This window comes from Hemiscyllium ocellatum, chromosome 2 (assembly GCF_020745735.1).
Source record: "Hemiscyllium ocellatum isolate sHemOce1 chromosome 2, sHemOce1.pat.X.cur, whole genome shotgun sequence".
Taxonomy (NCBI): Eukaryota; Metazoa; Chordata; class Chondrichthyes; order Orectolobiformes; family Hemiscylliidae; genus Hemiscyllium; species Hemiscyllium ocellatum.
Window position 1 is genome coordinate 98,416,062 of NC_083402.1, and position 26,120 is coordinate 98,442,181.

Below are 26,120 nucleotides of genomic sequence, written 5' to 3' on the forward strand. Positions count from 1 at the left end.
GGAAAGAATAACTGCAATAAAACAAATTAGTACTAATCTGGTAAAATACCCTTGATGCTGAACAAGTCTTTCATAGAACACAAATATTCTTGGAAAATTAGTGGGTTTGCATTCTATCCTATCAAGACATTATGGCGCATCCCTTTAACAACATATTGCATCTGTAACCAGAATATTCATGATGTGATAATGGTGATAAAAAATTTGTGGGGTAAAGACACATTTTGTCTTTGAGTTACATTGTCAGTTTCTTCATCCATAGATGAAGATTAAAGGATGGTAATTACACAAAACTCATTGAATGTGCTCCATGTAAAATCTATGAGAGGGTACCATCATGGCCTGTTGCATAAACTTGAGACTTTAACGAAGTAATTGTTTTAAATTTAAGGCTAATGACCTGGAGCTGGTCATACCACAACTCCAATTTGAATCATGCTACATAAGCCATTCACAAGTTTTATTGTTTTCCTTCCTTTCGGGGTGGAACTTGGACACAGACACATTTGGTTGGTATATTATAAACATGGCAAACAGTTTCAACATGTCTACAATCATACAAAGTAAGACAAAATAGTGATTGTGGATCAAAGCATTGAAACATGCACTGAAATGAGTACTAGTTCAATTCTAGACTGACTATAGTCAGGGAGAAGGGGAGAATTTGCCAGTATTAGTTTAGAACTCTGTGCAAAAATATGAACATTGTCATTATTAACACAACTGAAAATCCCTTATAGTAATGACCCCCTCCCTAATGGTATTGTGTCTCCCTGCAGCAAATGGACTGCAGCTTTGCAAGGGCAACTGCAGATAGGCAATAAATGTTAGCTCAGCCATGAATGATTGTTAATTTCTTAAACTCAAAGTTAATTCTTTGAGATTAATTCACCCTACTAGTTTGACTACAGAAAACATTGTTCACCCAGATGGTTCCACTCGTTCTGAACTTATCCTTTACTCGAATTCCTTATGTAAAGTATTCTGAGATATTTGCCCTTATGCCTATGTGTACAGCATTCAAATATACAAATGAAGTGTTGATATCATGTGGTGTAATACTTGGCTGCTAGGTTTGGTTACAACAGAATGACTGTACTCAGAAAGGAATTCACTAGTGCTTGAAGTATTTTGTAGAGTGCAGAGATCTCAAGTTGCTAAATCAATGTATGCTCCTCTTAATATACCAGTGAGAATGAAAATACCAGTGCCTAACTGGAAGTTAAAATATATTTTCTTTTACATGTTGTAATTCTCAAACTATTATTACATTGCCAAAAGTGATACAAAATGTATTCATATATATTGCACCACAGTATTTACAGACACTCAAATAACCACCAGTTGTATAGAATTACATACACTGCAGCATACTGTCTCAAATTTCACTAACTTCAGATGAAGAAGAGTTTAAGTATAGTCATAGATCAATGAAGTATCAGTAACAACTTTGGCAGGATTAACATTAGGCACTTCTCTAAACAAAATAATATTCATATCACTCGTAGATCAATTTTATAGTGCTCACACAGGAAACGCAATCTTATCATGTAGTAATGTGTCTGCAAACGTGTCTACAACAAGGCCACTTAATACACAACTCATACACATTAAAATAATGGATCAATCCATCCATAGGAGGAAAGCTGAAGTAGAGACGAAATACTATAGTGTTCGTACTGGTACAGGGTAGAGCAGTGACAAGTGTTCTGCTCCTTTAATTGGTAGTCTCCTGGTAGAATAGTGGTGTATGATCTTGGGAACACTGTCAAATGGAAGGCTGTTTTCTCCCAAGATGTATTTATCTTTAGTTCTTGTCAGCTTCATATGCATAAAACCTTGGCTACTCCTACAAGCAAGCAGAATTACAAAATATGGTCAAACATCAAAATGCATGATATTCAAATTAATCCACAAAGATTTGTTCTCCAGTGAATTGATTCCACTCCCTGTCATGGCAAAGTCACAATTGATTTTTTTTGTCATGGAAAAGTTTGACCTTCTTTTAAGCAGGAATTAGTTTCTTAGGATAATTGCTTTTCTCAAGCTTCCCAACAAAGAACAAAGGCCCTTCTTGTCCTTCTATACTAAAACTGTCTTCACTTACATGATCCATATCCCTCTATCCCCTTCCTATTTGTGTATTCATCCACGTGATTCTTGAATGCTGCTATTGTATCTGCTCCCAATCCCTCCTCTGGCAGTGCCACATGAGGAAAATGTATCTCACATGTCTCTTTTAAACTTCACCCCTCACACCTTGAATCTGTGTTCCATCGTAACTGACTCTTCTACCCTAGGAAAAAGCCTCATACCTTGCCTTCTCTCCATTCATCCACAATCTTATAAATTTCTAAGAGATCACCCTTCAACCTCTTGCATTCTAGTGAAAACAAAACCAGTCTGTCAAATCCCTCTTCATAGCTTAAATCCCCCAATCCTGGTAAACCTTTTCTATACCCTCTCCAAAGCATCCACATCCTTCTGGTAGTGTGGTAACCAGAAATGTATGCTATAATCCAAGTATGGCCTAACTAAAGTTCTATAAAACTGTAACATAACTTGAGTATAATCTTTATACTCCATACCCCTTCCAATGAATGCAAGCATGCCACAGGCCTTTTTCATTATCTTAGCTATCTGCGCTGCCACCTTCAGTGATCTGTGGACCTGCACACCCAGGTCCCTCTGCATATTGATTCAAATAAGGGTTCTGCCATTCACTGTGTAATTTTCCCCAGTACTTGACCTTCCAAAATGCATCACTTCACATTTGTCTGGATTAAGCTGCAAATGCCAAGTTTCTGCCCATGCCACCAACTGATCTATACCCTGCTGTATCCTCTGAAAAACCTCCTCAATATCTGCAACTCCACCAATCTTTGTATTGTCCTTCCTGTTGAATGAAAAGTCTATATTTATACATAAAAAAACATTGCTGGAAAAGCTCAGCAGGTCTGGCAGCATCTGTAGAGGGAAATCAGAGTCAATGTTTTGGATCGAGTGACCTTTTCCAAGAATTGATAGTAGCTAGGAAAAGGTTGGTTTATATGTAGAGGTGTGTATAATAGCAGACTTTGCAAAATCAAGCTCTGGTGCTTGGGGATTGGGGTAAGGACATGGGACAGCTCAAACCTAAAGCTGTGAACTCGATATTGAGTCCGGAAGGCTGTTAGTTCCCAAGTGGAAAATGAGATGCTGTTCTTCTAGCATGTATTGAGCTTTGCTGGAGCATTGCAGGAAACCTGAGGCAGAGGTGTTGGCCAGGCAATAGAGCAGTGTGTTGAAGCATCAGGTAACTGGAAGCTCTGGGTCTTTATTGCAGACAGAATGTAAATGTTCTGCGAAACAGTCACCCAGTCTATGCTTCATTTCCACAACATAGAGGAGACCACATTGTGAGCAGTGAATTTGACTAGATTGTGTGAAGTGCAGTTAAAGTGCTGCTTCACCTGGAAGATATGTTTGAACCCTTCGATACTGGACAGGAAGGTATTAAACAGCAGGTGTTGGCACCTTCCCCTGCAATCACAGGAAGAGGGGAGTGTTTGAAAGTGAAGGAAGAGTGGACCAGGATGTACAGGAAGGAACGGTCCCTGCAGAAGGCTGATAAGGGAGGGAAGTGGAATATGTGTCTGGTGGTGGCATCTCGCTGGAGGTAGTGGAAATGGCAGCAAATGATCCTCTGGTTGTGGATAGTAAGTAAGGATAAAGTGGACGCGATCACTGTTACGGGAGGGAAGAGAGGGGCTGAGGGCAATAGTTCAGGAGATGCGTTAAACGTGGTTGAGGGCCTTATCAACAAGGGTACTGCAGAATCCTCAGTTCAGGAAGAAGGTGGATATTTCAAAGGCTCTCTTATTGAAGTTGGCATAGTTGCTACTGATGCTACTTAGACGGAGGAACTGGGAGAATGAAATAGAATCTTTACAGAAAGCATGGTGTGAGGGTGCTTGGTCAAAGTAACTGTGGGAGTCGGTGGATTTGTAGCATATTGTTGGCTAGTCTATCTTCAGAAATGGAAAGAAAGAGATGTTGAGGAAGGGAAGGGATGAGTTCTGACTGGATGGATCAGATGAAAGTGAGGGCAGGATGGAAGTTGGAAGCGAAATCGATAAACTTTTCCAATTCTGGATGAGAGAGGGAAACAGCACCGATGATATCATTGATATACTGGAGAAAGAGTTGTGGGTGGGGGCTGCAATAGGATTGGAACAAAGAATATTTCACATATTCCATGAAGAGACAGGCATAACTGGGCCCCTGTGGGCACCCATGCCCACCTCTCTGACTGAAAAATAATGGGAGGAGTTAAAAGAGAAGTTGTTCAAGGCGAGGATGAGCTCAGCAGGCAGACAAGGCTGGTGGTGAATTGGGACAGGTTAGGCCTTTGTTCCAAGAAGTGGAAAGCCCTGAGACCATCCTGGTAGGGATGGATGTGAAAAGGGATTGCATGTCCATGGTAAGAGGAGGTGCCTGGAGTTCTGAGGGTCACTGGACTTGAAACGTTAACACTGATTGTTTTTCACAGATGCTGCCAGACCTGCTGAATTTTTCCAGCAATTTCTATTTTCAAACCGCAGTCTCCTTATGCGTTAAATTTTGTTCATAAAAGCAAAACTGAGCTTTTCAACTTTAGCTTGGGAATTTGTCCACTGGAACTATACCGCACCCTGATTCTCCTTTTCTCTCATACAATTTTCAAGTAGAGAGAAGCTGATTGGTTTGGGGTGGTTTCAGTGCCAAATTGCTGGTGACAAGTACAACTTGGAAGACAATGACAACCTCAAGATTTAATGATGCTTCCTTTGAGGTGCTGTGGCTGAGCAGTGAGAGAGTTTGTGTCCCACCTATAGTGAAAATTCTTATCAGGAGACTGGAAGACCTAAAAACAGGCCAACACAGGTGGCCAAGGTGATTAATAAGGCATATGGCATGCTTGCCTTCATTGATTGGGGCATGGAGTACCAGAATTGGAGTATTGTATGCAGTTTTGGTTGCTACACTATCAGAAGGATGTGTAAGTTTTGGAAATAATACAGAGAAGGTTCACCAGAATGTTGCCTGGTCTCTAAGACATTAGTTATGAGGAAAGATTAAAGAGACTGGGATTGTTTTCACTGCAAAGATGGCAGCTGAGAGGAGACCTGATAGAGGTCTGCAAAACTATATGGTGGATAATCAGAGGCTTTTTCCCAGTGTTGAAGTTTCAATTACAAGGGGGCACAGGTGCAAGGTGAGAGGGGAAGGTTTAAAGGAAATATATGAGGGAAGATTTTCATGAAGAGTGATAGGAACCTGGAACCCACTGCCAGAAGAGGTGGTGGAAGCAGGCATGTTGGTGATATTTAAGAGGCATCTGGATGGTTACATGAATAGGGAGGTAATAGAGGGGCATGGGCTGTTCCTGTGCTGTACTTTTCTTTGTTTTTGTAACTGGAGAGGTACAGATAGTCTGTAGTTGTGGTGTGACCAGCAGGATGTGGCTCCACTGACCTCAATGTGTTTGAGAAGGTGAGTAACAAGTGGCACCATAGAACAGATCATCAACTCTCGACCCAGAACACGCATATGGGCTCAGCAGCCTGACTGCCTCAGTGCTTATTCCTATCGATGAGCTGTCAGTCACTCTCTCATGTACAGGAACTTCTTAAAAATAATTTGATTCGTTTACAGGGATGTAGGGTATTGTTGGCTAGCTACTGCTCATGGACCATCCCAAATAGACATGGAGACACTGGTGGTATACTGCCTTCTTGAAATGCTGCAGTCTATGTGGACACACAATGCTGTTTTGGAAGGAGTTCCAGGATTTTGACCCAGCAACATTGAAGGAACAGCAATATAAGTCAGGACGGCGAGTGACTTGGTGGAGAACTGGGGCTGCTCATAGTCTTCCAATGTATCTTTGTCCTTCTAGACGGGAATGTTCCATCACTGTCCTGACTTGTGCCTTTTAGATAGTGAATAGCTTGGGGAGTTAGGATGTGAGTTACTCACTTCACAGTCTATAACTTGCTCTTGTAGCTACTTTATTTTCATAGTTAATCCAGTTCAGTTTTTGGTCAATAGCACACCTGGGGTGTTGAATGTGGGATATTCAGTGATGGTAATATCATTGAACATGAGTGCCCAATGTTAGCTAGTCTTGGATTGGAGGTCATTGTTTGGAATTTGCATGGTACAACTGTTTTTTGTTGCTTGTCAGCCCAAGCCTGGATATTGTCCAAAACTTGCTGTATTAGGACTGTTTTCAGTCTCTGAAGCATCCCGAATGGTGCCAGACATTATGATCCATCAGTGAACATCCCCACTTCTGCTTTATGATAGAGGGAAGGTTATTGATGAAGCAGCTGAAAAGGGTGCGGCCTACAGCACTACCATGAAGAACTCCTGCAAAGTTGTCCTGGAGCTGAGATGGCTGATCTCCAACAATCACCACATTTTTTTTGTGCCAGGTATGACTCTAAGAAATTGAGACTTAGACCCCAATTGATTCTAGTTGTGCTGGTGCCCTCGATGTCACAGTCAAGTGTGACCTTTATGTCAAGTGCAGGCAATCACCCCTCACCTCTGGAATTCCTATTGTCTAAGACCATAATTAAGCTGAGTGGACCAGGTGGAACCCAAACTAAACATCAGTGAGCAGATTACTGTTGATGAAATCTTCCATCATTTTACGAAAGACAGATTAGACTAATTTGGCTGTAATTGGTTATGATGGATTTGTCCTGCTTTTTACGCACAGGACATACCTGGCTAATCTTCCACATTGTTGGGTTGATGTCATTGTTGTAGCTGTATTGGAACAACTTGACTAAAAGTGTGCAGCTAGATTTTTAGCACGTCTTTCAGAATGTTGTCAGAGCCCATAGGCTTCACAGTATCCAGTGCCTTCAGCGATTTCTTGACAAATTTACAGCTAATTTGCTAAAGACTGGAATTTGTGATGCTGGGGACTTCTGGAAAAGGCTGAGAGGGATCATTAACTTGGTACTCCTGACTCCAGACAGTTGAAAATGCTTCAGCTGTATCTCTTTCACTCAAATGAAGGCAAAATACTACACTTGCCTTGAAACCTGAAATAGAAATAGCAAATGCTGTAGAAACTCAACAGAGAGGGAAACAGAGTTAATGTTTCAAGTCTAATATGACTTTTCAAAGGATGAATGAAGTCAATAATGGATGAAGGATTCTCTGAGGATTTATACTGGACTCTAAACTTTACTCTGTTTCTCTCCTCATCGATGCTGCCAGACCTGATTTAATCCAGAAATTTCTAATTTTATTATCCTTTGCACCATTGTGTTTGGCTCCCCCATTATTGAGAATTAGAATAATTGTGGAGTTTCTTGTTTAGTAGTTTATCATTCTTCACAGAGAACTGCAGAGCTTAGATGTGATCTGTAAGATCACTCTATTACTTTTTGCTTGCACTGATGGAAATACAAGTAGTCTTGCTTAGTCAGTTCATCAAGGTGACATTTCACATTCAACACCCCCTAACAGGGCCCTCTTGTTGATCTCCTGGCTTGACGATAATAGTAGAGTGGAGAATTTGCTGGGCCATGAGTTTGCAGATTGTGAGATCCCATAGTGGTTTATGAATAGACAATTTTGATTTACCAGATCTTTTCAAATTCTATTTCATTCAGCTTGGAGCTGGTGCCACACAAAACGATGGAGGGTATCCTCAAGGTGAAGATGGGATTACTTTCTGTGTTGTGAAATACAGAAATACTGTCACTGAATGTGTGGCTGGAGAGATGGTGATAGAGGCAGGGATTTTAATTCTTGGGTTCATTAGAACTGGTTCTGGTTGAGGAGAACCTGTAAAATGTAGATAGATTTCAGTTCAGTAAGATGTGATGTATCATATGGTCTTATGACTGGCAGGAATATTGTCACATGGACCTTTAGTCATGTGTTGCGGAGGGTTTAAGTTCAAGTTAATGGAAATCTGATGATAGATTCACAGGAGAGAGAATCAAAGTTGCAAATGGCAAGCAGAAAATTAATAATTGAGTGTGGAGGGCAGAGGGAACACAATCAATCAAACTCAGGTCAGGGATGCAAAGGTACATGTTCACAGTGAAATTTTACTAATCGGACATAATGCCTTGGCTCCTTGGATTATGAAACAATCATTATAATCATCTGCATTTATTCTAATTCTATCTAAATTCTGTAAATTGTTTAAGAAGATTCCACTTACTTCAGTGAAAGTGAGTAATTGTTCTTTTTGCTTTGACTATTTCGTATGAGATAACTGCATTCTTTACACAGCCGGAGAAGATTTTCTGCATCTGTTCTGCTAATCGCCCCATGATACCATCTATGAGAGAAAACATGCAAGGAAGTCAAAATACTGTATGATATTTAACAAAAAACACAATCAGAGAATGAGTACCATTCCATTCTGTAGGAGCTGTGCTGCACCTCCTCACAAAGTATTCAAATCGGAGATTACTTTAGACAAAAGAAAATGTTTTTTCAAAAACACTTGGCATTGAATTCCCCCACAGGTGGGACTGAACTTACAGGAAAAGTGGGGAAATGGTGGGGTCTTCATGCAAAATCCAGCAGGTAGTTATCCCACCACATATCTGAAGTTTTGTAGGATGTGGGGAAATATCAGACAGCCATCCTATCCAAAGGTCTATTATGGCCCTTCCAACACCGGTTAAGGTCACATAAGGACCTCATGCCACCTTCCCCACCATTGTCTGCAACTGCTGCTGGGAGGTATTCACTAGGATGCAAGTCCAGACAAGGCCATAACAGGGGCCTAAACCACTCTCCCCAAATCCCTCACCAAAGATCACACTCTCCTTTATCCCTTCCTTTATCTCACACCAAGGTCTCCGATGCTGGACTTATTTCCTTGGTTTGAGGAAATTACCTGCAATCTCAACTATAGTCACTGCCACTGGCTAACGCTACCAGAACTATAGACCAGCTATAGTTCACAGAAGGAAGGTTCAGTCATTTCTTGAGAAAGGGCCAGAAGTCTTATTTAACAGCAATAAACAAGAGTTACCACCATTCATTCACTGAAGGGTAGCCATTTGGATTTTGGCAGACCGACTGTCCTCTACATCCTGCCCCAAAGTTTTAGCCAGAGAAGAGAGACTGCTGTATCCCATTAAAAAAAAGTCCTACTAATTGTGTGATTTTGATTTACGCTGAGCAGGCTACAGGATTGAAGACAGTCACATACCCAAAGACCTTCTGTATGATGAAGAGGCCATAGTCAGATGACATAGGGAACACCTAAAGCTCTAGTTCAGGGATTTCTATAAGCATGACACGAAGACCCTGGCCTGGTGGACATCACAATGAAGGCGAATGGCTTCTGCACCTTGTCAACAGGTGCCGATACTGAAAGCAATTATCCATTGCGCAATTTGGTAGCTTCATGCATGGCACTTCAGGTTGAACCTGCCTCTCAAGGATCAGCCTCATCCTCAAACACATGCCAAATGAGGTCTGCCCATCTAAACGGATTATTTACTGTGTGACCATAATCATTCATGATGCAAAAATGCCATTGGCAATTTTCCTGTTCAGTCCTGTGTTTCCAAACTGCAGGGATTCTATGATTTTATGAAAAAAGGAGGCATGGCATGGAGAATCCCTGGAGGTATACAGGGATTTACTGAAGGAGTTTACTGAAGAAGGAAATCAGGAGGGTAAAAAGCGAGCACGAGATAGCTTTGGCTGAGACGATTAGAGTGAATCCAAAAAGGTTCTTTGAGTATAATTAAAGGAAAAAGAATGACTCTAGAGATATTAAGAACCCTCGGTGATTAAAATGGACATGTATGTGTAGAACCACAGAGGTGAGGTCCTCAATGAATATTTCTCCTGTGTTTACCGTGGAGAAATATATGAAGACTTGGGAACTTGGGGAAGCTAGTGGTGATATCTTGTGGACAGAAAATATCACAGTAGAGGAAGTGTTGAACGTATTAGAAGGTATGAAGGTGAATAACTCTTCTGGTTCTGACCAGATATATCCAAGAACATTGCAAAAAGCTAAAGAAGACATTTCGGGAGCGTCGGCTGATATTTTTGCATCATTGTTAGCCATGGATGAGGACCTAGAAGACTAGAGGGCACTGAATGTTGTATCCTTATTCAAGTCGGGCTGCAAAGAAAATCTGGGAACTATAGACCAGTAAGCTTAACATCTGTGGTAGGTAAGTTACTTGAGAAGATTCTGAGGGATAAGATATACATACATTTGGAAAGACAGAGTTTGATTAGGAGTAATCAGCATGACTTTGTGCATGGGAAATCATGCCTCACAAATTTGTTAGAGTTCTTTGATTAAGTGACCAGGAAGGTTGAAAATGGCAGGACAGCAGACATAGTCTATATGGATTTCAGTAAGGCCTTTGATAAGTTTGCATGTGGTAGGCTGCTCTGGAAAGTTAGATTGCACAATTGCAGCAGGATCTTGATCAGCTGGGGAAATGGGGCAGGAAATGGCAAATGGAGTTTAATATAGCTAAGTGTGAGGTCATGTATTTTGGAACGTCAGATCAAGGCAAGAGTTTCATGGTGAAGGTAGGTCCTTAAGGAATGTCGTAGAACACAGGAACTTAGGAGTTCAGGTTCATATTTGTCTGATAGTGGAGTCACATGTCGACAGGGCAGTGAAGAAGGCTTTTGGCACACATCAGTCAGAGCATAGAAGTTAGAACATTATGTTAAAGTTGTACAGGATGTTGGTGAGGCCGGTACTTGTAGTATTGTGTTCAGTTTTGATCACCTTGCTATAGGAAGGATGTTATTAAACTGTAAAGCATGTAGAAGAAATTTACAAGGATGTTGCCAGGGCTCGATGGTCTGAGTTATAGGGAGAGGACGGACAAGCTGGGACTTTGTTCTTGAGAGCATAGGAGAGTAAGTGAATCTCATAGAAATATATAAGATCATAAGGCACATGGATAGAGTGAATATACTCAGTCTTTTTTCCAGGGTTGGGGAATTGAGGACCAGAGTGCATCAGTTTGAAGTTAGAGGGGAAAGAATAAAGAGGAACCTGAGGGCAACTATTTTTTACACAGGGTGGTATGCATTTGGAATGAGCTGCCAGTGGAAGTGGTTGAGGAGGGTATATTAACAACATTGAAAAAGCATTTGAACAAATACATGGGTAGGAAAGGTTTAAAACATTTGGGCCATGTGCAAAGAAACAGAGTTCGTGTGGATGGACATTTTGGTCAGCAAGGACCAGTTTGGGCCAAAAGGCCTGTCTCTGTGTGGTAGGATTTTATGACTGTGATGATTACAAGGAGATCAAAACTGGGAACTTAACATTCAGGGATACTTGACCTTTTGGAAAGACAGGAGGGCAGGAAAAGGTGATGGGGTAGCATTGTTACTAAGAGATGAATTGTGAATAGTTTTAAGTGACTATCTCAATCCGGCTGATGTAGAATCCTTTTGAGGTGAAGGTAAAAAACAGCAAAAGATGAAGGTATTGGGAGGAGCAGGGAATGACCACAAAACAATGGCCATTCTGTAGGAAACATTCCAAATAAACAAATAATAGGAGCATATAAAAAGGAAAGAACAATAATTGTTGGGAACTTTAATCTTCATGTTGTTTGTGTTATTTAAATTGGAAAGGGCAGCAAGGCCAATAAATTCATAGCATATATGAGGGATAATTTCGTACAGCCATATGTCAAGGAGCTAACCAGTGATATTGGTGGTATTGGATCTGGTAATGGACATAATGAAGGTTTAACAAATGATCTGAATAAGCAATCCCAGAGGTAGTCATGATCACTACTTGACAGAATTTGATATTCAGTTTGAGAGTGAGAAATGTAGTTTAGAAACAACTGTGTTTAACTGAAATAAGGAGAATTGCAAAGAAATGAAGAAAGAGTCAGCTCAGTGGACTAGATGGATAGATTAGCAGGAAAGACAGTAAGCAGACAGTGGCACACATTTAAAGGGGTAATTCATGACTCTCATAAGACATTACAGTGCTGTACAGGCCCTTGCGCCATCCTATGAAACCAATCTGAAGCCCATCTAACCTACACTATTCCATGATCTTCCATATATTTATCCAATGAACATTTAAATGCCCTTAAAGTTGGCGAGTCCACTACTGTTGCAGGTAGGGTGTTACTACCTTACTACCTTCTGAGTAAAGAACCGACCTCTGACATCTGTCCTATATCTATCACCTGTCAGTTTAAGCTATGACCATTCGTGCTAGACATCAGCATCCACAGAAAAAGGTTCTCACTATCCACACAACGTAATCCTCAGATCATCTTGTATGCCTCTATTAAGTCACCTCTTAACCTTCTTCTCTCTAATGAAAACAGCCTCAAGTCCCTCAGCCTTTCCTCATATATCAGGCAACATTCTCCTCTGTACCTTTCCCAAATCTTCCACAGCTTTCCTATAATGCAGTGACTAAAACTGTGCACAATACTCCAAGTGTAGCCGCACCAGAATTTTGTACAGCTGCAACATGACCTCACGGCTCCAAAATTCAATCCCTCTACCGATGAAAACTAACACATTGTATCTATTCTTAACAACTCTATCAACCTGGGTGGCAATTTTCAGGGATCTATGTACCTGGATACCGAGATCCCTCTGCTCATCCAAACAACCAAGAATCTTACGATTCGCCCAATACTCTGTATCCCTGTTATTCCTTCCAAAGTGAATCACTTCACACTTTTCCGCATTAAACTCTATTCGCCACTTCACAGCACAGCTCTGCAGCTTATCTACGTCCCTCTATAACCTGCAATGTTCACAACCTCGCTGACCTCAGTGTCATCCACAAATTTACCAAACCATCCTTCCATGCCCTCATCTAGGTCATTTATAAACATGATAAACAGCAGTGACTCCAAAAGAGATTCTTGCGGTACACCAGTAGTAACTGAATTCCAGGATGAACATTTCCCATCAAACACCTGTCTTCTTTCAGCTAGCCAATTTCTGATCCAAACCACTAAATCACACTCAATCCCATGCCTTGGTATTTTCTGTAATAGCCTACCATGGGGAACCTTATCAAACGCTTTACTGAAATCCTTATAGACCAAATCAATGGCTTTACTGTCATCTACCTGTTTGGTCATCTTCTCAAAGAACTCAGTAAGGTTTGACCTACCCTTCACAAAACCATGTTGACTATCTCGCATCAAATTATTCCTTTCTAGATGATAATAAATTCTATCACTTATAATTCTTCCCAGTGTTGTCTCTACTCCCCTTCTTGAATAAGGGGACAGCATTTGCTATCCTCCAGTCTTCTGGCACTATTCCTGTTGACAATGATGACAAAGATCAAAGCCAAAGGTTTTGCTTTCTCCTCCTTTGCTTCCCAGAGAATCCAAGGATGAATCCCATTTGGCTCAGGGGTCTTATCTATTTTCACACTTTCCAGAATTGCTAACACCTCCTCCTTGTGAACCTAAATCCTGTCTCGCCTAGTAGCTATATCTCGGTTTTCTCCTGGACACGTTATCTTCTTACTGTGTGAATATTGATGAAAAGTATTCATTTAGATTAGACTAGATTAGATTACTTAGATTAGATTACTTACAGTGTGGAAACAGGCCATTTGGCCCAACAAGTCCACACCGACCCGCCGAAGCGCAACCCACCCAGACCCATTCCCCCACATTTACCCCTTCACCTAGCATGGCCAATTCACCTAACCCACACATTTTTGGACTGTGGGAGGAAACTGGAGCAAACCCATGCAGACATGGGGAGAATGTGCAAACTCCACACATTCAGTCACCTGAGGCAGGAATTGAACTGGGGTCTCTGGTGCTGTGAGGCAGCAGTGCTAACCACTGTGCCACCCACCTATTTAGGGCCTCCTATCTCTTCAGACTCCCACTACTGCCTTTGACATACCCAAATCTTTCTCTAGTCATCATTTTATTCCTGATATACCTATAGAAAGCTTTAGGGTTTTCCTAGATCCTACTTGTCACAGACTTCTCATGTCCACACGGCTCTTCTTTGCTCTCTTATTTAGGTCTTTCCTGGATAACATGTAACTCTCAAGGGCCCTATCTGAGCCTTCACTTTTCATCTTTTCATAAGCCTTCTTCTTCCTCTTGACAAGAGCTTCAAGCTCTTTAGTAAACCACATCTCCATCGCTCAACCACTTCCTCTGCCTGACACGTACACACTTATCAAGGAAATGCAGTAACTGTTCCTTGAATAAGCTCCACATTTCAATTGTGCCCAACCCTTGCAGTTTCCTTCCCCATCCTCTGCATCATAATTCTTGCCTAATTGCATCATGACTGCCTTTCCCCCAGCTATAACTCTTGCCCTGCGGGTCCCTATTCATCGCTAAAGGAAACTTAACTGAATTGTCATCACTATCACCAAAGTGCTCACCTAGTTCCAAATCTAACACTTGACCAGGTACATTATCCAGTACCAAAGCCAATGAGGCCTCGCCCCTTGTTGGCCTGTCTACATACTGTGTCAGGAAACCTGCACACATTGGACAAAAACTGATCCATCTAAAAGTACTCAAATGATTGTGTTTTTCAGTTAATATTAGGAAAGTTAAAGTCCCTCAAAACAATTACCTTGTTACTTTTACTCCTATTCATAACCATCTTTGCAATCCTCTCCTCCACATCTCTGGAACTAATCAGAGCCCTATAGAAAACTCCCAACAGGGTGACCTCTCTTATTCTGTTTCTAACCCCAGCAAAAGTACATCCCAATGAGGAGGAAAGAGTCAAAGGAGCAATAAATCAACCATAGCTGATCAAAGAAGTTGAGGAGAGTATAAAGTTGAAAGAAAGAACGCATATATGGAGGCAAAGTCAGTGATAACCCTGAAGACTGGAATAAATTCAGAATCTCGCAAAGGCAGGATTAAAAAGATTGAGAAAAAATGTATGAGGGCAAACCAGTGAAGAATATAAAAATTTACAAAAACAGTTTCTTTGTAAAAGGAAGCGAGGGATCGAATTAAACATATGCCACTTCAAAAGTGAATTTGGAGAGATAGTTGTGGGGAACATGGAAGTTGCAGAGAAATTAAACAGATATTTTGCATCGGTCCTTATGATGGAAAATACTACAAGCATGCCATTAGTACTGAAAAAACATGGGGGAGGAGCTAAATGGAAAAGTAATATTAGACAAACTAATGGAGCTAACGTCAGATTAGCCTCCTGATCCTGATGGCTTGCACTCTAGGATCCTAAAACAAGTAGCTACAAAGATGCACCAGTTGTAATTTTCCAAAATCCTTGGGTCCTGGAGAAGTACTGGAAGATTTGAAAACTGCTATTGTGACATCCCTATTCAAAAGTGGACAGAAGTAAAACCCAGGTAAGCACAGGTTGATGAGTCTAACAGCTACTTTTGGATAAGCATTGGGATAATGTATTCAGGAAGTAATAGCAGAACATTTGGAAAATCATAATCTAATCATAATTCCTTGATTTCTATTTTATTTTAACTATGGTGTAAAAATAAAATGTGCTTTGCTTAAAGTCAAGTAGTTTGACCAATTGAATTGCATCTGGAATGAAATCCCTGAAACTTACCTTAAAAATAAGGAAAAGTTCAAGGTCTAAGCTATCTTCTTAATATATTTTGAGGGGGTTTGGTTTGGACCTTCTTGACCTTCTACAGGTATTACTGCTGGGACAATATATATTAATGACTTGGAGAAAAGAAACAAACGTACGGTAGCCACGTCTGCAGATGACACAAAAATAACTAGGAAAGCAAATTGTGAAAGGAATACAAACAGTTTACAGGGAGATATTGATAGGGTAACTAAGTGGGCAAAAAGTTGGTAAATGGAGTACAATGTGGGAAAATCACAAGCTGTTCATTTTGGAAGAGAGAACAAGATAGTTCTCTAGAAACTCTAGAAAGCTGCAACATAAAGGGACTTGGGACTGCTTGTGCAGAAAACATATAAAGTCAGCACAAAGTGCAACAGGTAGTCAGGAAAGGTTTAGGGCGGCACGGTGGCACAGTGGTTAGCACTGCTGCCTCACAGCACCAGAGACCTGGGTTCAATTCCTGACTCAGGCAACTGACTGTGTGGAGTTTGCACGTTCTCCCCGTGTCTGCGTGGGTTTCCTCCGGGTGCTCCGGTTTCCTCCCACAGTCCAAAGATGTGTAGGTCAGGTGAATTGGCCATGCTAAATTGCCCGTAGTGTTAGGTAAGGGGTAAATGTAGGGGTATGGGTGGGTTGCGCTTCGGCGGGTCGGTGTGGACTTGTTGGGCCGAAGGGCCTGTTTCCACACTGTAAGTAATCTAATCTAGTAATGGAATGTTGGCTCTTATAATGTGGTGGAGGAAAGTCTTATTGTAATTAAACAAGTTGCTGGTGAGACTACGGAATACTGTGAGTAGTTCTGGTTCTCCCTACCATGGAAAAAAGCTGTTGGCTGTCTACCTTATCTTTGCCTCTCATGATTTTATGCACCGCTATAAGGTCACCACTCAGTCTATGCTCTGGGGGAAAAAGTCCCAGTTAATGAACCCTCTCCTTATAAATCAAACCTTCCAGTCGAGGTAGCATCCTAGGAAATTTTTTCTGCATTCCTTTCAGTTAGTAATATCCTTTCTACAATAGGTTGACCTGAACAGCATACAATAGTCCAAATGTGACCTCACCAACATCTTGTTCAGTTACAACAAGATGTCTCAACTCCTATATGATCATTGCTGATGAAAGCAGCATGCCGAAAGCCGCCTTCACCACTGTGACTCCATTTTTGATTTGTGTGAGGTTACGTATGAGTGTAATGCTGTGGATGTTATACATTTGGACTTCAAAAAGCATTTCACACGGTGCCACATGGAAGGTTGGTTAGCAAATTAGAAATGGATGAGATTGATGGGCCCTTCACAGTATGGATTAATGTTAGCTAGAAGATAAAAAAGAGATGGGTATTTCTCAGACTGGAGATGACCTGAAAGTAGTGTTCCCAGGATTGATGTTGGAACCTGTTGTTTTTTCTGATTCATATAAACTAGAGATGGATGTCAAAATCTCCAAATGTAAATCTGATATTAAGGTAGGAAAAATAGTGAATTGTAAGGACGATGCTAGTAAATTGTAAGGATGATGCTGAATGACTTTAGATGGAGATGATAAGTTGGCCAAATTGGCAGACACCTAGCGAATGAAATTCAATGCAAATGTGAAGGAATACACTTTTATATGAAACTATAGACAATACAGTCTCAATGTCGAGGGAAGTACAGGAGCAGAGGGATTGGGTTCACATGCATAATTTTCAAAAGGTTGGCAGGCACATTGGCACAGTTGTTAAGGCTTATAGGATCCTTGGCTTCATAAGCAGAGGAATAGATTTTAAAAATAAGAAAGTGATGTTATACCTCTATAGATCATTGGTCAGACCACATTTGGAGTATTGTGTTCAGTTCTGGGCATCTTATTGAAGGAAGGATGTCGAAAGACCTGGAGGAAGTACAAAAGAGATTTGCTAGAATACTACCAGGAATAAGGGATTTTAGATACAAAGAAAGATTAGAGAAATTGAGCTGATTCTCCTCGGATCAGAGAAGATCAACAGATGACCTTATTGAGGTGTTCAAAATTATTAACAATTTTAACTGGGAGGAGGAGGATATCTGTTTCCACGAGCTGATGTTTCAATAATTAGTACTCACAATTTCAAGACTGCCAGTAAGAGAACGAGCATTGAGATGAAGAGAAACTTCTGTACTCAGAGTCATTAGGATGTGGAATGGCCGGCCTGGAAGAGTGGTGGAGGTGGATTGCATGCAATGTTTTAAAAGAGAGTTGGCTATATATTTGAAAATGATGAATTTAGAGACCTATCAAAATAGGGTTGGAGAATGGGACAAGCTGGGTATCTCTTTTGGGAGGAAGTACAGACTCAATGGGTCAAATAGCCTCCCTCTGCAATCTGAAAGTCTATGATCTCTGATTCCAGCACTTGAGCAATGCATTTATTTGCTTTATTCTCCTGTTTCTGTACTTCCTAATTCATGGTACCAGGAGTAATCCAGAGATTAAAATCATTGGAGTTCTACTTTTTAAGATATTGCCTGGTTTCCTTAACTCTTGATGCAACACCTCGTTTTACTTTTAATATTGAATCAAATGTATACCACTGCCTCTGACTTGTCACCCCTGCCCTTCAAGATGCCCTCCCCCCCCAGCCTATCACTATTGCTTCTGCTTTCTTCTACTACTGGTCCTGTTGAATCAGGCTGTTTGTGGTGCTAGAAGCTTGTATCTGTCTGCACTTCCTTTAAGAACTTGCACCTTCATTAGCTTCCAAAACAGAAAATCAATTTGTGAGCAAGAGTCCAGCGGACTGTTGCACAAACTGCTTGTTCCTCTTTGACTGCCTCGTGTTCACCCATACCCTTCTTTTGTCCAGTTCGCTGAGCTACAGTGTGACTACCTCTCTAAACATGCTATTCACATAACTCTCAGCCTCACAAATGTGCCACAGTGACTGCTGTTTGAGCTCTGAAAAAAATCATAAGATCCACTGGCATTCCTGATTGCCTGCTATAACTACATGTTAGCTTTCTATGTTTTTGTGTACAAATACCCCCAAGTTCCTTTGTGTTGCAGCCTTCTGCAGTTTTCTCCATTTAAAGAACTGTGTTCTTTTGTTCTTCCTTCCAAAATCAACAATTTCACATTTTCCCACATTAAACTCTATTTGTCAAATTTTCTACCAACTGACTTAATCTATTTATTAAAGAAGAGTCATCATCATTCAGAATACAGCAGAGTACTGCAAGGAATTGTACCGACAACTAAACAACCAGGAACACTACAGGCAACTACCGGCTGATCCAACCAGACAGCACATCCACGAACTAAACACACTGATCAGGACTTTGGATCCAGTCCTTCAGAGTTCCCTACGTGCCCTCATCCCACGTACTTATTGCATAGGTGACTTCTACTGCCTTCTGAAGATATACAAAGCCAACACACCAGGACATCCCATCATATCAGGAATTGAGACCCTGTGTGAAAACCTCTGTCTATGTCGAATGCATCTTGAAACAGGGGACCTCCAGCTTCTGTTGCAACACTACAGATTTCTTACAGAAACTCAGTACCTACGACCTAGTCAAACTGAGAACATTCTTCGTCACAATGGACATTTTAGCTTTCTACACCAGCATCCCCCATGATGACAGCATCACTGCAACAGCCTCAGTACTCAAAACCAACAACTGCCCATCTCCGAACACTGTCCTACAACTCAACCGCTTTATCCTCGACCACAACATTTTCACATTTGACAACCAGTTCTTCATCCAGACACACGGAACAGCCGTGGGGGCCAAATTTGCACCTCAATATGCCAACATTTTCATGCACATTTCAAACAAGACTTCATCTCTACACAAGACCTCCAACCAACATGATACACCAGGTATATTGATGACATTTTCTTCCACTGGGCTCATGGTGAGGAATCATTGAAACAACTACACAGGGATATTAACAAGTTTCATGCCACCATCAAACTCACCATGGACTATTCCTCATCTGCCTCATTCTTGGACATATGCACTTCCATCATGGATAGGCACCTCAGCACCATATTCTACCACAAACCCACAGACAACCTCACAATGTTACACCCCTCCAGCTTCCACCCAAAACATATTAAAACAGCCATCCCCTACGGACATGCCCTACACACACACAGGATCTGTTCAGATGAAGGGGAATGTGACAGGCACTTGAAGTACTCAAGGATGCCCTCATAAGAACAGGGTATGATGCTCAACTCATCGACTGCCAGTTCCGACATGCCACAGCGAGAAAGCATAATGACCTCCTCAGGGGACAGACACAAGCTGCAAGGGTACCCTTTGTAGCAGGGTATTTCCCAGGGGCCGAAAAGCTACGCAATGTTCTTTGCAGCCTGCAACACATTAATGATGAGGAATGAGCACCTCACCAAGACCTTCCCCATGCCTCCACTTCTCGCCTTCAAACAACCACCAAACCTCAAACAGATCATTGTTCGCAGCAAACAGCCCAGCTTTCAGGACAACACCATACAACCTTGCACAGCAGATGCTGCAAGACGTGTCAGAGTGTCAACCATCATTACCCATGGTGATACCTCCCACCATATATGTCAGGTACTCATGTGACTCAACCAACGGTGTCTATCTCACATGCTGTAGGCAAGGATGCCCTGAAGCATGGTACATTGGCGAGACTGAGCAGAGGCTATGGCAACAGATGAATGGACACTGCACAAAATCACCAGCCAGGAATGTTTCCTCCCAGTCGGGGAACACTTCAGTGGTCCAAGACATTCAGTGACGGACCTTCGGGTAATCATCCTCCAAGGTGGACCTTGGGACAGGCAACAGCGAAAAGTGGCTGAGCAGAGGCTGATGGCCAAGTTCACAACCAATGGGGATGGCCTCAATTGGAACCTTGGGTTCATGTCACACTGCATGTGATCCCACTGCACTACACACAGTCACACACATGCACAAAAGTGCACATACACACCACCCTCTCTCATATGCTCACACATTTACACACCCCACACACACACCCTCTCACAGACTTATACCCCTTTACACTCTCACACTCTCTCACAGACACTCACATTCCTACACACACACACACACACACACACACACACACACACGAATTTGTGGGGTGAATTTGTACTTGCAGAATTACATTCTATTTTGCTCAAAAACTGCATTAATCCATGTTAGATTCTGTAAATCCTTTTTTTTAAAAAATCAAATCAGTCTGAACATTGGGACACAGACAGACAGACTTTAAGTTCACACATTCAATGCATTATCTGAGCTGACAAGGCACCTATTACAACAATACAGCACAGAACATGCCCTACGGCTCTTAATGACATTGTTAAAGTTCACTTGAAAATGTAACTTCAAAAAAAGTTTTGGGATTTACATATGAAAAATCTGAAACCAACATGGTCATTCTAAAAGATGAGAGACTTAACAAACAATCCAGGTCTTTTTCAATATATCATTTCAGTTGCATCACACTGTAAACTTTTGCTATAAATTCTGTGTCTTACGGTCTTATGCTCCACAACCACCTGATGAAAGAGCACCAGTCCAAAAGCTAGTGCTTCCAAATACTGTAAACCTGTTGGAATATAACCTGGTGTTTTGTGATTTTTAACTTTGTACACCCCAGTCCAACACTGGCACCCTCAAATCATTTAACGTATTCATTCATGGAATTGAGGTGTCACTTGCTGGACCAGCATTTATTGCCCATTCTTAATTGCCCAGTTGAGAGCCTACCTTGTTATTGTGGTGTGGAGTCACAAGTTGGATGGACGAGGTAAGGATGGCAGATTTCCTTCTCTAAAAGATATGAATGAATCAGATAGGATTTTCCCGACAATTGGCAATGTTTCATGGTTATCAATAAATCCTTACTTTGAGATTCCTATAGAACATAAATTCTACCATCTGCTATGACAGAATTTGAACGTGTGTCCTTATAGCATTAGGTAGGTCTCTCGTGGCCATTGCCTCCCCCAAATATCATCTGTAAGCTATTTGTATCCTTGTCACAACTTGCCTTTCTACTTAGTTATGGATCATCTGCAAATTTGGCAATAGTACATTCACCTCGTTTCTCCAAGTCATTAATAAATGCTGTGAACAGCTGTAATCCCAGCACTGGTCCCTGCAGAACCCCACTGGCAATCTATAGGTTGCCAACCTGTAAAGAATCTTTTATGCTCACTTGCTGTTTCCTGACCATTAGCTATATTTCTATCCATGCCAAATGTACAGCCTCCAACACTATGGACTCTAATATTGCAACTTAATCTTTTCTGAGATACCTTATTGAATGCCTTCCTGAAATCCAAGTATAACATATCTACTAGTTCCCTTTCTATTCACACTGGTTGGGTCTCTTCAAAGAACACTTAGCTAGTCAAACACATTTTCCCTTTCTGAAAGCCTTGCTGATTCTGTTTGATTACACCTTATAGAAGTTTACAAAATCATGAGGGGCATGGATTGGATAAATAGACAAAGTATTTTCCCTGGGGGGGGAGGGAGTCCAGAACTAGAGGGCAAAAGGGACCTAAGGGGCAACTTTTTCACGCAGAGGCTGGTATACGTATGGAATGAGCTGCCGGAGGAAGTGGTGGAGGCTAGTACAATTGCAACATTTAAAAAGCATTTGGATGGGTATATGAATAGGAAGGGATTGGAGGAATTTGGGCCAGGTGCTGGCAGGTGGGACTAGATTAGGTCGGGATATCTGGTCGGCATGGGCAAGTTGGACTGAAGGGGCTGTTTCTGTGCTGTACATCTCTATGACTCTATGGTCAATTAGCCTAACATCCAAAAAAGTTGGAATCAATTATATTATGTTACCCAGATTGCTTCTGTCTGCTTTTGAATAGGGGTGTCATGTTGTGGAGGTTTTCCAATCCTCCAGTACTTTTCCAGGAGACAAGGATTAGTGTAAAATCCACTATCACTGTAGCTACTTTTAGAATACTTGGATGCAAGTCATAAGAGCCAAAGAGACTTTTCTGCTTTTTGCCTTAATGCTACTTCTCCACTGATGGTGGTGGGTCTTAATCGTCCCTTTTTTCCCTTAATAATGGGATTTTCAAAATATTTTCTACCATAATGATTAACGTAATATATCTGCTTTTTTATCTGCCATTTCCTTTTTGCAAAATCATCTCCTAGATTCATTTTTAAAGGGCCCTATGGACATTTTGACCTATCAATTCCTTTCTATATACTTAAATAAACTCTTGTCATTTTTATGTTCCTTGCACTTTTTATGTTTTCACTACCTTTTTTTGGATTCTGAATTTATCACAGTCTATAGTCTACCACTGGCTTTTGCCTTCTTTTATGACTTTTCTTCCAACATAATACTCTCCTTGTTTAGCCATGGTTGATTTATCCATCTCTTAAAATCTTTCTAAGCTTACTGGGATATATTTTTGCTGAGAGCCATGAATTACCTTCTTAAAAGTCTGCCACCGCTGTCTTACTGTTTCTCCTGCTGATCCATCTGCTCAGTCCACTTTAGTTAACTTTATCCTCATTTGTTTAAATTGTCCTTTATTTAAATTAAAACAGAGTTAGTCCCTCCAAAATTATGAAGACCAAAACTTCACAATACGCACTCCATCTGGAATACTGTACAATTGTAGCATGACTTCTTTATTCTTTCACTTCAAACCCATGCAATAATGCCATTTGCCTCCCAAATTGATGACTTTCTGGATATGAACATTTACAAGATTTGTCTTTAATATCATATTCTACTTTTTGTTCTGATGGTCAAACTGATAATTTCACACTTTCCTACTATTCTCCACTTAGAGTCCATACCCTTTGGTCCAACCAGTTATGCCAACCATAATCCCAAACTAAACGAGTCTGACCTGCCTGCATTTGGCATATATCCCTCCAAATATTTCTTAATTACATACTTACTGAATATTTTTTAAACATTGTAACTGTACCTGCATTCACCACTTCCCTCTGAAAGTTCATTCCACACATGAACCACACTTGGTGTAAAAAATGTGCCCCTCATGTCTTTAAAATCTTTCTCCTGTCATCTTAAAAATATGCCTCGTAATCTTGAAATCCCTTAACATAGGGATAAAAAACACCTGGCATTCATCTTGTCTATAACCCTCATTATTTTATAATGCTCCAGTGAAAGAAGTCCCAGCCTATCCAGTCTCTCATTATAATTAAAACTCTCCACTTCCAGCAACATCCTGCTGAGTCTCTTCTGAACCCTCTCTGGCTTAATAACATCCTTCCTATAACAGAGATCAGAACTGGACACTATACTCCAGAAGTGGCCTCACACATGACTTGTATAACCTCAACATATCTCCGCCACTCAAATGAAAGCAAGGATGATAAATGCCTTCTCAACCACTCTATCAATATGTGATGCAAACTTCAAAGAATTTTGCACCTGAAGCCCAATCTCTCTCTCTTCTACAAGATAGGTCGGACTTGGTCCATGTGTGACAGATCTAAGAACAGTACAGAATAGGAACAGGCCCCTTATTTCACCAACACTGTGCCAATACAATGCCTTTCTAAATGAAAAATCTTTTGCCTCTATGTGGTCCATTTCCTTCTATTCCATACCTATTTATATAACTGTTAAGATGCCTCTTAAAACATTGTTATTGGATGCGTCTCCAGCAACAGAGCATTCCAAGCATTTATGTTTGTGTTAAAAAAAACCTGCCTCTCATTTTACTTTAAACTTACCCCCTTGTACCTTAAACCAATGCCCCTAAGTAATTGATATTTCTATCCATTCCTCTCATAATTTGATAAACTTCTATGATAGGATCGGCCTATATTGGTTGTGTGAAAGGGCTAAAAGTTAATGATGATATTTGACAGCTGCATGGAGAATAGATTGTCAATGATAGACTAAAGGGATAAAATTGTTGACGATATTCGACAACTTCATGACCTTGAACAAGTCCTGAGAACATTCCTTGATGGGATTAGGACAGTACCAGCACTTTGTTTTTGTTTTGTAGCTGCTTCAGTACTGTCTGTTTTGAAACTGTATAAGGGAGAGCGAGCTTCATTTCGAAAGAGGGACTTGACCTTGGACCAGAATTGCAAACAATGCCAGGAACAAACCAAGCCTACAGACCGGCTGGCGATCGAGAGGTCTCCGATGGGCAGAAGAGTGAGAGACTTTTTACTTTTTCTCCTTTCATTTCCATTTATTACTCTTATTATCAATATTATTAGTTAATAAACATCCACATTTAAGCAAATTGCTGTTACTGAGTCTTCGCCTTTCTATATTTAACCCAAAAGAACCGCCTGGGTGGACCTGTGATCCAAGACATACGAAGTCTCTCATCCTTCGATGTTGAAGTGAAAAAAATCAAATTTGTTCAATCTCTCCTTATTGTTAGCAACTTACAACCTAGGCAGTATCCTGGTAAACCATTTCTGTACCCTCTCCAAAGCCTCCAGAACCTTCTGGTAGAGTGTCAACACACAATATGCCAAAGTTTGCTTAACTAAAATTCTGTACAGTTGCAAAATTACTTGTCTTTTTGTTATACGCTATGCCTCGACTGATAAAGGCAAGCATGCCATATAAATTCTTGACCATATATTACCACTTTCAGGGAACTGTGGATCTGCATGGCCAGATCCCTCTGTATTTCGATGCTACTAAGGTTTCTGCCATTTACTATATACTTCCCTCCTTCACTAGATTTTCCAAAATTCATTATTTTGCATTTGCCCAGATTAAATTCCATCTGCTATTTCTCCAACCAAGTGTCCAGCTTATCTATATCCTGCTGCATCATCTGGCAATCCTCGCTATCAATTTTTCTGTCAAAAGAACGAAAGATCAAAGACATGTATAGCAGAGGAACAGGCCCTTTGACCTTCAAGCCTGTGCCAATCATCATGCCCTAACTAAACTAGAAAACAAAATTCCTGACCTTATTCAGTCTATATTCCTCTATTCCCTCCCTATGTGTAAGCAATGCAGATGTCTCTTAAATGTCGCCGAAGTGCTTGCTTCCACCACCTCTTCTGGCAGTGTGTTCCAGGCTCCGACCACTCTCTGCATGAAAATCTACCCTTGCACATCTCCCTTAAACTTCCCCCCCCCTCACCTTGCACTTGTGCTTACTTGTAATTGAAACTTCAACCCTGAGAAAAAGCCTCTGACTATCCACCCATGCCTGTCTGACTATGCCTGTCATAGTTTTGTAGATTTCTATCAGGTCTCCCCTTAGCCACTGTCTTTCCAATGAAAACAATCCTAGTCTTTTCAACCTTTCCTCTTAGCCAATGCCATCGAGACCAGGCAACATCTTGGTGAACCTTCTCTACACTCTCTCCAAAGTTTCCACATCCGTCTGGTAGTGTGACAACCAAAACTGCACACAAATGTGGCCTAACAAGGGTTTTACATAATTGCAGCATGGTTTGCCAACTCTTGTACTCCATGCCCTGGCCAATGAGGGTAAGCAAGACATATGCCTTCTTAATCACCTTGGCTACCTGTGTTGC

The 26,120-nt window shown here is 41.0% G+C and overlaps 1 protein-coding gene across 2 annotated transcripts in view; it reads right to left on the bottom strand.

The window, feature by feature from the left end:
* Positions 1-446: 446 nt before the first annotated feature.
* Positions 447-26,120, bottom strand: part of LOC132828421 (SH2 domain-containing adapter protein F-like) — a 247,918-nt gene continuing 222,244 nt past the window's right edge. The window contains exons 5-6 of one of the 2 annotated variants that reach the window (XM_060845517.1): positions 8,216-8,335; positions 447-1,849 (exon numbers count right to left, since the gene is read on the bottom strand). In XM_060845517.1, the coding sequence (XP_060701500.1) occupies positions 1,666-1,849; positions 8,216-8,335 (304 nt within the window). In that variant the 3' untranslated portion in view covers positions 447-1,665. Of the gene's footprint in view, positions 1,850-8,215; positions 8,336-17,402; positions 17,485-26,120 lie in introns of those variants that run through there. The other variant, XM_060845527.1, reaches the window with a different exon arrangement.